Source organism: Carassius gibelio, chromosome A19, assembly GCF_023724105.1.
Source record: "Carassius gibelio isolate Cgi1373 ecotype wild population from Czech Republic chromosome A19, carGib1.2-hapl.c, whole genome shotgun sequence".
Classification (NCBI taxonomy): Eukaryota; Metazoa; Chordata; class Actinopteri; order Cypriniformes; family Cyprinidae; genus Carassius; species Carassius gibelio.
The window spans coordinates 16,278,219-16,291,227 of NC_068389.1; the positions used below are offsets into that span (position 1 = coordinate 16,278,219).

At 36.7% G+C, this 13,009-nt stretch overlaps 1 protein-coding gene and 1 long non-coding RNA gene across 2 annotated transcripts; both read right to left on the bottom strand.

Moving 5' to 3' along the window:
* Nucleotides 1–575: 575 nt before the first annotated feature.
* Nucleotides 576–2,358, bottom strand: LOC127935891 (progranulin). The gene is made up of 5 exons (XM_052534104.1): nt 2,197–2,358; nt 1,912–2,106; nt 1,638–1,775; nt 1,109–1,238; nt 576–970 (listed from the first exon to the last, which is right to left on the bottom strand). The coding sequence occupies exons 1-5, from the start codon at nt 2,287–2,289 to the stop codon at nt 957–959; spliced, it is 570 nt and encodes a 189-aa protein (XP_052390064.1). The 5' UTR covers nt 2,290–2,358; the 3' UTR covers nt 576–956.
* A 7,787-nt stretch (nt 2,359–10,145) lies between these two features.
* Nucleotides 10,146–11,096, bottom strand: LOC127935717 (uncharacterized). The gene is made up of 3 exons (XR_008148156.1): nt 10,802–11,096; nt 10,633–10,695; nt 10,146–10,540 (listed from the first exon to the last, which is right to left on the bottom strand). It is a non-coding gene; the product is annotated as an uncharacterized LOC127935717 (long non-coding RNA).
* Between the last annotated feature and the right edge of the window lie 1,913 nt (nt 11,097–13,009).

The window sequence follows — 13,009 nt, forward strand, 5'->3', positions numbered from 1 at the left end:
ACACAACACTTTTGATTTTGCCCCAATTTTTCATGAGCTGAACTTAAAGATCTAAGGCTTTTTTTATGTACACAAAAGGCCTATTTCTATTAAATATTGTTCACAATTCTGTCTAAATCTGCGTTAATGAGCACTTTTCCTCTGACGAGATAATCCATCCACCTCAGGTGTAGCATATCAAGATCCTGATTGGACCACATGATTATTGCACAGGTGTGCCTTAGGCTGGCCACAATAAAAGGCCACTCTACAATGTGCAGTTTTATCCCACAGCACAATGCCACAGATGTGGCAAGTTTTGAGGGAGCATGAAATTGGCATGCTGTTGAATATTAATTTCTCCACCATAAGCCACAGCAACACTAAGTATTACAGCAGCATGGTAGTCTAATTTATTACAATCTTTGGTTAAAAGATTTCAGTATATTAAAAACATAACCTGTTGGAAGTACATTGAACTGAAAGAACAATTTGTCCCCTTAAAAGATTAATTCATGATAAATTATAAAAAGTACAAACAAACTAAAAATATCCAAAAACAACAGTTCAATTAATAAATGACAATGACATTTGACTGCAGTTCTTTAAAGTTTTATTTTGCATTAATTCAGCTTGAATCTATATCAACAGTAATTGTCTTCTGAAAGCTGTCACACTTGGTTAGAATAAATGCACATGATAATTCAGGCAGTTTTTAATAATCCAAACAGAGTAAATGCAACACAGAATAGTAGCAAGTAGAGACAAGACCTGACAACCAAGAAGTTAAACAGTTCAATTTAAATACATGACCAAATGGAGTGATAATAAATGATTGATAGTATACAGTCGACACTAATGAGTGTCCATAACAACAAATTAACAAAGGGAAAATGCTGCGTGAAAGTGTGACAAAAGCCTCTTGCACTTGGTAAGTCTTTAATAAGACCTGCACCCAAGTCACGGGGGTTGTTTACTTACAACACCATCTCTATAAGAGAAAGAAATACAAATAATAACATGAGCAAACACAAATTTTTATTATTGATTATGGGTTATATTAAAACCTATGTTCGTCTAAATTTATATAAGGTTCATGATTATGATAGCAACATAAAGTTTGTTTTACCATTGCAGCAACCCCACTGGCCGGCTGCTGTCTTGCAACAGAACTGCTCAGTTGAGCAGTAGAGATTTCCATCACAATGAACTGACTCAGTCTCGCTCTTCCATTTAAGAGCCTGGTCAATGGGCACAGACTGCAATAAAGATAAATACATATGCAGCTCAGATAAATATCTTTGAATAATAGAATATAATATACCATTGAAGTCATTATCTGTCATGCATGTAGGTCATTGTTACAAAGTGGTTTTCAGTCTTGGTCCTGGGGTTCCATCGCTCTGCACATTTTGTGTGTCTCCTTTATTTACCACACCTCATTCAGATCATCAGTTCATTAGATGAGAGCTCAGATGTCAGAAAAGAGAGACATGCAAAATATGCAGAGCGGTGGGTCCCCAGGACCAGGATTGAAAACCACTGTTTTCGTGATAGGTTAAATTACTAACAACACAGAGTTACTGGTTGGATGGTTTGCATTACTGGTTGCATATAGTTTGCATTATTTTAGCATCGTATACAGAGTGCTGACTCACCTGAGGTTTCTGGATAGCCTTGGTGGCCGGCTCAGCAGAAGATGGCAGTTTCAACCACCCCCTCAAACAAAGGGTCGATGACGCATCGCAGTGATAACCATGACGACAGCAATGGCGTCCATCTCTGCAGCACTGACCCTGAAAGAGTGGGAAGAATGAGCCAGGGTTAAACATGGAACATACCAAATTTCTCCCAAGGGAGACGAATAAATGAACTTGACTTGACTTGACTTGATAACTTAACAGAGTATAAAAGAGTTACTGATTCACTGACCATTGAGAATGGGCAGCAGTACCAAATACCAAAAGGAGAACGACAGCACGTTGTTCCGCTAGGACATGTAGTAGAAGCATCACAGAATATGATAGAAACAGAGGCACTGTCAGACTCTAATGGGCCTGAGAGATCCATCATTGGCTCATCTGCAGCTACAAGAGCTGCCATGAGTAACATCAACACTGGAACCATCTGAAAACATTAAAGGAATTTGTTTTATATTGTTGTAGCTTTTTTTTTTTTTTTTTTTTTTCTCCTGACAGTGAGAATAAGAACATTTACCTTGCTGTTTGGGTCTCCTCTGGTGTAGATTGTTTTGCTGCTGGTTGGGTGGTCCTGAGATGTTCTGACTGTACCTCTTTTATATGTACCCATGGCTCCTCCTACAGTAAATACAGGAAATCTCTTCAGTTTGATTTTAATCAGGACATTTAGATACCACTTTATGATTTTCTGAACATACAGAAGTTTTTTTCATGATCATAATGTTATCAGATATGAAAGAAAGGGAATGAGAGTGAGGCAGAACTTTACAGAGGTAGTGAGAGGATCACTTCCTCCCATCCAAACGCATTTATTTAACAATGTATTTGTTATTAGTAATAAACATTAATTAATCAATCAATTAAAAACATATTATTACGGTTAAATAATAATAATAATAATAATTCCTGTGCTTATTCTGACTTTTCAGCATTCATTATTTCAGTCTTTAGTGTCACATGATTCTTCAGAAATCATTCTAATCATTTCACCAATCAATTTAATGTGTCCTTGCTGAAAGAAGTATTAAATAAAAAAAAGAACCTTTTGCATTACTTGTTGCATAAAGTTTGCATTACTTTGGAGCCACTGACAGATCTGAGTTTTCTGTATATATATTTCTCACTCATAAATATCTATATCTACAGCGCCCTCTAAAAGTATTGGAACAGTTTCAGCTCATACATTTTTTACATAAGAAGAAACTTTAGAGTTTCATTCCTGTATCTCATGATCATAATTATCGGGACAATTTAACTTAAAGCAAATGTAAAAGTTTGGAAGCTAGAATTTAGCTGCAAATCCCTTGCATGCAATCACAGCAGTGACTCTACGACCCATAGATATCACCAAGTTCTTGGTCTCATCCTTAGAAAAGCATTTCACTCAGCCATTTTCAACTGAGTTTCTGCCTGTAGTCTCTTCTTCAGCTGGTGAAAAGCATGTTCAGTTTGATTTGTTGTTTCTTTTTACAAATGGAGGGAGAAATAGAATTGACTTTACTGTAATCGAGAACATGCCACCTTTTTTTTCTGTTTAAAATAATTGCCTTTTTATTGTCCACTGTTTATTTGCAGCTTGAAAATATTCAATAATGTTCTATTACTGCTGGAAAATTAGATTAAATGATATTAGTGTAAGTTAAAATGCACTCAGATTAAAATTATACAAGTATGTGCAGTACAAGGTCATTATAACATGATAGGTTGCATTACTGGTTGCATTGTTTCCATTACCATGGCATCATATAGTATTTGATCCTGCGTTATGTGTGCATGTGTGTCATGAGATTCCAGGTCTGATTAAGATGTCCTAGCAAAAAAAAAGTTAGAACAAATATTTATTTTAAATTTATGCGAGAGAGTTGAGAAGATTGCATTAAAATGATTTCTTAAATACAATTTCCCCAGCTCTGACACAACATTTGCAAACCGGATATTTTTAAATTGAGGTTGCCATTCACTTATTATGTAATGTCTGGAATATAAACATTTATTTGAAAACCACACCAACTGCCTATACACTTCTATTCCTTCACTTTTTTAATGCAGATTGTAGTTGTTGTTGTTTTTTCTTTGACTTCTATACAGGGACATATGACATATGACACATGGAGGGTATATTAAACTGTCTGTCATGCAACCTTATGTACATCAAATGCAAACATGCCATATTTTTTAATCTTTGTCTATTATTAATCCAAACACAGCTTAATAAAGTCTCAATTATAGTGCCTCACCACTGCAGACAGCAAACAGGTAAACGGTTTAGTTCACCCAAAAAATGAAAATTAGCCTGTGTTTTATTCACCCTCAAAGCATCCTAGGTGTATGTGACTTTTTTCCTTCAAACAAATCCAATTGGAGTTATAATAAAGATTCTCCTGGCCCCTCCAAGCCTTTAAATGGGGGTAAGTTGGTGTTGGTTGTCAAATGTTTATTACGTTTGAAATATGGATATTTATCTTAGAGACATGCATGGATTTGCTACAGGAGGACTTTATTCACTACCCAGAGCCGTGTGAGGAATGTTTTATTACGGATGGGTGCAATTTATTTCACATCTTCTAAATTGTTGACAACCAACACCTGCTTTCCCCATTGAAAGGGCTGGATTCGTCTGAAAGAAGAAAGTCACATGATGCTTTGACGGTGAGTAAAACACAGGCTAATTAAAATTTTTGGGTGAACTAAACATTTAAATCTAGTTAACCTTTAACACTTTAACACTCATGACTATCTTATCCTCCCGAAATATATATATATATATATATATATATATATATATATATATATGTGCGTGTGTATTGTGGACTATATCTTCATAATCATCATTCATATTCTTCTTCTTCCTGACCCCAGACTTTTGAATGGTGGAGTATACAATTAAATGTCTCCCAGGGAAAATACTTATGAATAATGATATAATGAATAATATGAATAATAATATTAAATGATTAATAATATTTGTGAATGTGCTTGTATGACTCAACAGTGCTTATGTTTGGGAATTAAACATTTTATAAGGATTTGGTTGTGAAACCCCATTATCTTTCTGACTCCATCCATTCAATAAATAAACCAGTTCAACATTTATACTTCTTTTATTTTTTCAATAAATAGGAACATAAAGAGAATTTGCCATTGAAGCTCTTGATAGAGATATTATGCAACATTAATAGCTTCCTTATAAGATTTCAACACTAACTGCCAGCCTGTACACTTCACTTTTTAATACAAACGTTGAATTAAGTGTGGTCAGTTACAACCAGTTGGTTTCCAAATTATTTAGCTGCTTTAATTGTTATGTTTGTTTGCAATTTCTATTCTAGCATTATAAATTATATTGTATTAGTGATCACATACCGGTCAAAAGTTTGAATTCTAATGTTTTTAAAAGAAGTCTCTAATGCTCACAAAACATGCATTTACTTGATAAAAAATATATAGAAATATTACAATTTAAAATGACTGTTCTTTATATATATGAAAACATTTAAAAATGCAATTTATTCCTGTGATGGCAAAGCAGAATGTTCAGCATTATTAGCCTTCTCATATATATATATATATATATTTTTTTTTTTTTTTGGAGTAAGATAAAGAAATAAATACTTAAACTAAAAAGAGAGAGAAATTTATAATTTTACTCAGCAAGGATGCAGTGATTTATGTTACAAAAATGATTATTGAACTTTCTATTCATCAAAGAATTCTGGAAAAAAAAAGTATCACAGTATTTTCAACTGGGCTGGGATTTCTAAATCGCCCAAAACGTCGGGGATTCATCTTTTTCTTTCTACATTGTGTGCCATTTATTGTGTTCGTTTGAGTTCGTTCGAGTTTTCTTAATCCCGCTCCCGCTGAATTTCTGACCATTAACACCCACTCCTGCAGTTTCGCTCCCTGAAATTTTTGTGCCCCGTCCTGCCCTGTCACATTCTAATATTGCATACAATTTTATTTCAGGTAGCCGCTGTCAATATGCGGATTTCTTTTGAATGAGAGCTCGATGTTGACTTTCACTTTCGATTTTGCAGTCGCGCACTCAGTGTAAAGGGAGCAGACATAACAAGAATTTGTAAGATTCCACCCGACAGCCCAAAAAAGCGGAATCCAGTGTCCCGGTCGAAGGTTTAATGCCTATTCGATATTTTACTTGTGCTTCTAAATTTATCTGGATTTAGTTTAAAATTTAGTCTAGCTCCGTGTTCAGGCTGACTCCAATTTCACTTGATCATTAAATTTAGGCAGTATTTCTAGTTAAAAACTGATCACAAATATCTATTGTTTATTATAGTTTTTAAGATCGTTACGATGATTTTTTTCAATAGCCTACTTTTATCAATTTTCCTAAACTCTTAACACATTTAATACAACTGTATAATTACACATTTCTTGTTGCTTCGACACAAAATGCATAGAGTTATCACACATTTAAAATGCGTGTTTACACACAAGCTCAACCAAGATTATAACAATGTAATTTTACTGACAAATTTCCAAATGCTTTCACACTGTATGCCAGATCAGATAACATTATGTTCTAAAAGTTACTTATAGGTTAAAGTCAAAGTGAACAGCTGTTCATATTGTGAATCTATCTATTTTTATTATATAGCTAATTTACAGTAAATAAAAGTGCTTTGTACTGTTACTGTAAGCAAACTAAGACTTGCTATAGCACTTGCTCTTTTGTTGATTTTGATTGCTTCCATTGTCCTCGTTTTGTATGTCACTTTGGATAAAAGTGTCTGCTAAATATTTAAATGTAAATGTAATGAAAAGTGCACTCCTTGCCCCTTACTCCCCTTTTCTCAACCCCATGGAAGGTTTTATCATCATCGTCCCTCCAGATGTCCCTCCAGGATGCAATGGATGCTGAATGCCAAGACATCACAGCTGAACTATACCGGGAAGGAGAAGACATACCAAAAGATACTTCCCAATATGCCTTGACAGAGAAGATATCAGGTGTGATGTGGATGAGATCATGTGACCAAACGCAGAGGACCAGGCAGACTAGATTACATTTATTTTATTTTATTTTATTTTACTGTGACTTTTTCTGTTTGTTTATTTTGTATTTTCACATAATACAGTAAATTACAGCTATATTGTACTTTTGTTGTTGTTGTTTTCTTGCATTCTTTTTCTCTCTCTCTCTCTCTCTCTCTCTCTCTCTCTCTCTCTCTCTCTCTCCCCCATAAACCGTTCATTCTATACTCTGAGATGGTTCATTCAATTTTTGTACTGAATTTTTGCAGCAAAATCAACAAAATACATGTATTTACTAAACCCAAAAACAAAAAGAAACTGTAATGTAAAACACAATCTATGACCAATGCATTATACTGTCTATTTTATAAGGTCAGACCTGACACCTAAAATAATGCAGTTTCTGTAATTCCATTTGATGTTAGTGTTTTTATTATATTGTGCTATGATTGACTAAATGTTTCTGTAGAAGGAGAATATGTGGTAGTGTTTTGGAATAAAAATTTGATTTTGAGACATGTTTGCAGTGTTTTGGTAGATGTAGTGTAATGTGTCAGGGTATTATGTAATTTGAAAATGTGTGTTGAAGTTTAGTTTTTACAATGTGTAATTTTGAGCATGAAATTAATTGTTTTGTCAGTTGTGTGTTGTAGGTGTGTTGATGTGTTAAGAGTTGTGTTAAGAGAAAATTGTTAGAAGTATTTAAAAAAAATGTAATTTAGATATTTGAGTATTTACATTTATTCATTTAGCAGAAGCTTTTATCCAAAGAGACTTACAAATGAAAACAATAGAAGCAGTCAGACCAACAAGAGAACAACAACAGTATGCAAGTGCCATGACAAGTTTCAGTTAGTCTAGTACAGAACACGTAGCCAGAAAAGATAAGTGCTAGCATTAGTTGGTTAAGTGCTGGCGAAAAAGATGAGTCTTTAGATGTTTTTTGAAAATGAGTAAAGACTTGAGATTGGGAGGTCATTCCACCAGCTGGGCACAGTCCAGGAAAAGGTCAGTGAGAGTGATTTTGGCATTTTTAAGGCATCGTTCACTTGCAGAGCACAAACTTCTAGAGAGCACATAAGATTGAACTAGTGAGTTTAGGTATGTTGGTGCTGTGCCAGTGGTCATTTTGTAGGCAAACATAATTCCCTTTAATTTAATACCGAATTTGAGCCGCTACTGGTGGCCATTGTAACCTGATGAGTAGCGGAGTAATGTGAGCTTTTTGAAGACAACCCTCACTGCTGCATTCTGGATCAGTTGCAGAGGCTTGATAGTACATGCACGAAGGCCCGCCAGGAGAGCATTACAATAGTCCAGTCTGGATTGAACAAGAGCTTGGACAAGAAGTTGGGTGGCTTGCACTGACAGGAAGGGTCTAATCTTCCTAATGTTGTATAAAGCAAATCTGCAGGGTCGGGTCGTTGTAGCAATATGGTCTGTGAAGCCTGATGATCCATGACATATGATTGATAGTTCACACTAATGAGTGTCCATAACAACAAACTAAGGGAAAATGGTGCTGACTGAAAACATAATTCATGTCATGATTGTGATAGCAACATAAAGTTTGTTTTACCACTGCAGCAACCCCACTGGTCGGCTGCTGTCTTGCAACTGTCACGATCATTAGATGGAGTGCCCATGAACTTCGGTACAGGGCACTCCACTCAGGACCATTCCACCCATCAACCACCAGATGTCACCATATCATCACTTGGACACTAGCACCTCTCATACTGTTGCACCACACCCGAACTACATTCCCCATGAGTCACTGTATCACAATCACCTTGCCACACCTGCACCTCATTCATCAGCCAATTTCCTTGCCACACCTGCACCTCATTTACCCACACACATAAAAGCAACACGCAGACTGCATCCGAAATCACATATTTAATGAGTAGGTACTAAATTTCAATAAGTACTTACTTAACGAGTGCTAAAAGAGTACGTACTCTACACCCAAATCTCGTTGAGTATGAATGAATTCCGCCATGTTTACATTATCATGTGACCTATGACGTTATAACAACTTCAAATATATGACTGACTGCTACAGGTTTAATATTTACTACCTAAATATTTTGATGTTGATGCAATTTGCTCCTTTTGTGGTTGGTCTGGTTGAATACACAAATGCCCTTTTATTGTTATTGTAGTTTTACCAATATATTTGTGTTGTTTTTATGTTTTAACTCTATTGAAATGACCCACAGTTTAATCCTTGAAGATTGAACACTTCATAGCATCAGTAACTCCACAACCCTACCTCGTATGGTTTTCCTCAGCTTTTGCAGTATTTTTAATATCTGCACAAATTAGACGTTGATCATGTGCTTGAAGATCTCGGCTTTGGAGAAGAATGTTGATTTTACACTTGAAAAATGTAAGTATTACTACTTAGAAATTAAGATTACCTCAGAAAGCATTTCTAGCCCACCCCAACACTTATCAACAATAATAATGATAAATGGTGACTAATAATTATATATATTTTATTGTAGAGCAAATTGTAATTCGTTTTTTTTTCATATCTATGAATAACTTCACACTAGACAAATGCAGCTAAGATGAATACATCTAAATATTCAGTCAAGTAGTGAATTAATGTATGTGTTAATGAAACAATTAGGCTATATTTTATTTACTGACAACAACAGGAGACATGAATAAACAAGTAAAATTATAAATAAAAGTAACCGTCACAATAAATAAAATACAAGTCAACAACACATGAAACAAAACTTTATTCAGAAATTGTTCTGTATTTGAATGTTTACAGACAGTGAACCCACATCCGTCCATCAGGTCCCTCACTGCTGCAGTCAGACTGAATCTGATCATGATGAGAGAGGGACATTGAGTCCTTGTCTGAGTGCACAGAGTAAGGAAGACCATGATGAAGACCCCGAACCACACAACCCTGAACAAGAGCAGGAGAACATGTGCGGGATGATCTGACTGCTGCTGTGTCTGCTCTCCATGAGTACCACGACCTGGAAAACACTTACACAGAGTAAAACACTTTGTCATGTTGTCAGCATTCTATTTATTGCTGAATTAAATTTTATATTTTTACAATTGCATGTTAATTTGATAAAGCTTCATTATTTCTGTGATTTAGTGAACTGAACTGGTCAGCAGAAGGTTTCTGGATCAATCTCCACCGGTGTGTCTTTACTCCAGGTGACTCCAGAGGGATTGAGATCCTGTAATAACAGCACTGTAAATCACTTCAGATAAAAGTGTCTGGCAAATTAATACATGTAAATGTGAATTTTGTGAATGCTTTTTTTTGAGTCTTGGGCAGAAAAATGCTCAATAAAGCTGTTTATTTCTTAAAGCTTTTCTTCAATGTTCTACTATAATATTAATGCATGCATGCATTTAATACAGTTTCTATTTGGGGTTTTAAAGGGTCAGGTCATCTAAACATATAAATTCAGTCATTAATGACTTGCCTCCATTCTGTTCAATCCTTTGCCTGAACATAAAGGTGATGTTGGTCAGGTTTCTCCTGCTGGTTTATGTTCATACAGTATCAGTCAATGGAGCCTGACTTTCAGATTCTTTGTGACATTATTTGATGATACTTTAGAAACTTCTGAAACTCAGGTTTTATTGACTGATGTTGTATGAACAGAAATCAGCAGAACAAACTTGACCAAAATCACATCCTTGTGTCTTTTGGTTTTTCTCTAGATGTTCTCGCAGGCTCTGGGGTCACTGAATGAAGAGACCACAGCAGCATCTGGTCCTGATGAGAAAACAAGAGGAGATGCAGTGATGGAGCATTTCACCCATGGCACTCCATCTTCTCCATCCTCAGTGCACACAGCAGTCTGCAGACATTTCAGATCCTATAAAGATGCACAAACACAAAACAAAAGCAGTCATATTAACAGCACAGTGTCACTTCATTTCTGTATTAGAAGTAACAGAATGATCTTACTTTATATTTTTCTTTCAGGTTTTTTCCACAGATGCTGCTGTCACCTGCTCCACCACAAAAGATCTGCATCAAATGTACAGCAAACAAGAATCAGAAAAGTGCTGTAATAATTGTTTATTAATAAACTACAACTTAAAATGTAAAATATGTTTTGATGACTGTAGTGTACTCATTGAGAATCTTTGATGGCAGCATTTCTTCATCAGTCTCTCTTCATCAGATAAACACACGTGTGTCTCATCTGTCCCTGTAACATCCAGACAAGAGTCAGTCTCTGTCATTTATCTGTGATATACTGCATTTACATGTTGAGATAGATGCTGATGTGTTCACTCACTTAATTTATCAACAACACTAATGGTCAAATGAAATAGATAACTTATGTTTACTTAATGTAGATTTATTTATTTACATTACTTTCATTCATCTAAAGCAATGTAGACAGTTTATTCTACATAATAACACACACATCTCTCACTCAAATGTCTGTTCATGTGATTTGCTCTTTTGCAGTTCCCTTAGAACATTTCTCTGTCTCATATTAAATAAACAATTAATCGTCTTTAAGATTGATATGGTTCATGTAAATCCACTTTGGAGACGTACATATGCTTACTGGAGATCCGCTGTTCGCTTTACATAATAAAACATGTTTTGATGTTTTTCATCACAAATATACTATGATGTTACTGGCTAGCGTCTTTACACCTTAACAAATCAACAGTTTACTCTACAGTAGCTCAACAAATACGATTTTATCACATGGGAACCATGTTTTGTTTTATAATACTCACCTTTGTAAACACCCTCTACACTGCTCTCCTTCACGTTCGATGATGATTTATCCCTTTCGCGTGGCATTCTGGGATTGAAAAGTTACCTCGATGAACCCTTCAAAATCTTCGCTGAAGCAGTAGGACATCCGGGGATTACTTGCCTACTGTTTTATGATTTAAGGTTTCGAACGTACTTCTTTCTTCAAATACTCGTTTTCCCTACTATATAGTAGGTGAGTAGGCATATTAAAACTCTTTTATGAACGCAAACGATTCAAACATACTAATTTGTCACATACTGCTTTTTCCATACTATATAGTAGAGAAGTATTCGATTTCGGACGCAGCCAATCACTCTCACTCACTGCGAAGTCTTGTTTTAGCCTGTCTGACATCTCTGAGCATTTTTCCTTGTGTTTGTTCTTTCCGTGTCTGATCTTGGATTGTTTAACCGACTCAGATTCTCTACTGCCTGCCCTGATCTCTGCTTGTTACTGTTTTCGATTCTGTTTATCCCTGACGCCGTTCCTGAATTCTACCTGTTTGACCATTCTTAAATAAAGCACTGCATTTGGATCCGAACTTCGCCACACCAGGATCCAGCAGCCCGGTAACCCCTTGTCACCGAGGTATCAGTTCCAGTTTCCATATCAGCCTAACCATGAATCTGTTCGACCAGCTATTAAATCTACAACAAGGAATCTATTGAGGACTATGTTCAGAAGTTCTGTGAGTAAGTGTATCAAGTTCCTCTAAATGATGAAGCTTTGTTTAAGGACTTGTTTGGAGTCAATGATCCTATTAAATCATGGTTACCTGGAGGGGAATTTAATGGCCACCTAAGGGATGTCATAGAATATGCTCTTTTGTTGTGTGGCTCTTTGTTCACTGTGGGTGAGGCAGAGGACCGTGTTGAAACCCCAGAGTCACTGCACAAGATGGCCGCCAGTCCGGTGCCGCTGCACAAGATGGCTGCTGTCGACTGTCCAGAGTCAAGTCAGGACCCCGTCGACTGTCCAGAGTCAAGTTAGGTCCCCGTCGACTAGGTCCCTGTTGATTTCCCAGAGTCACTGCACAAGATGGCTGCCAGTCCGGCGCCGCTGCACAAGATGGCTGCTGTCGACTGTCCAGAGTCAAGTCAGGACCCCGTCGACTGTCCAGAGTCAAGTTAGGTCCCCGTCGACTAGGTCCCTGTTGATTTCCCAGAGTCACTGCACAAGATGGCTGCCATTCCGGCGCCGCTGCACAAGATGGCCGCTGCCATCGACTGTCCAGAGTCAAGTCAGGTCCCCGTCGACTGTCCAGAGTCAAGTCAGGACCCTGTCGACTGTCCAGAGTCAAGTCAGGTCCCCGTCGACCAGGTCCCTGTTGATTTCCCAGAGCCTAGTCAGGTCACCGTTGACCATCCAGAGTCAGGTCAAGTCACCACTAACACCCAAGTCATGTAAAACAACAGTTAAACTTCATGACTTCCCAGGGCCTAGTCAGGTCACCGTTGCTCAGGTCCCTGTCCATTTCCCAGAGCCTAGTCAGGTCACCATTGCTCAGGTCCCTGTCCATTTCCCAGAGCCTAGTCAGGTCACCGTTGATAAGGTCCCTGT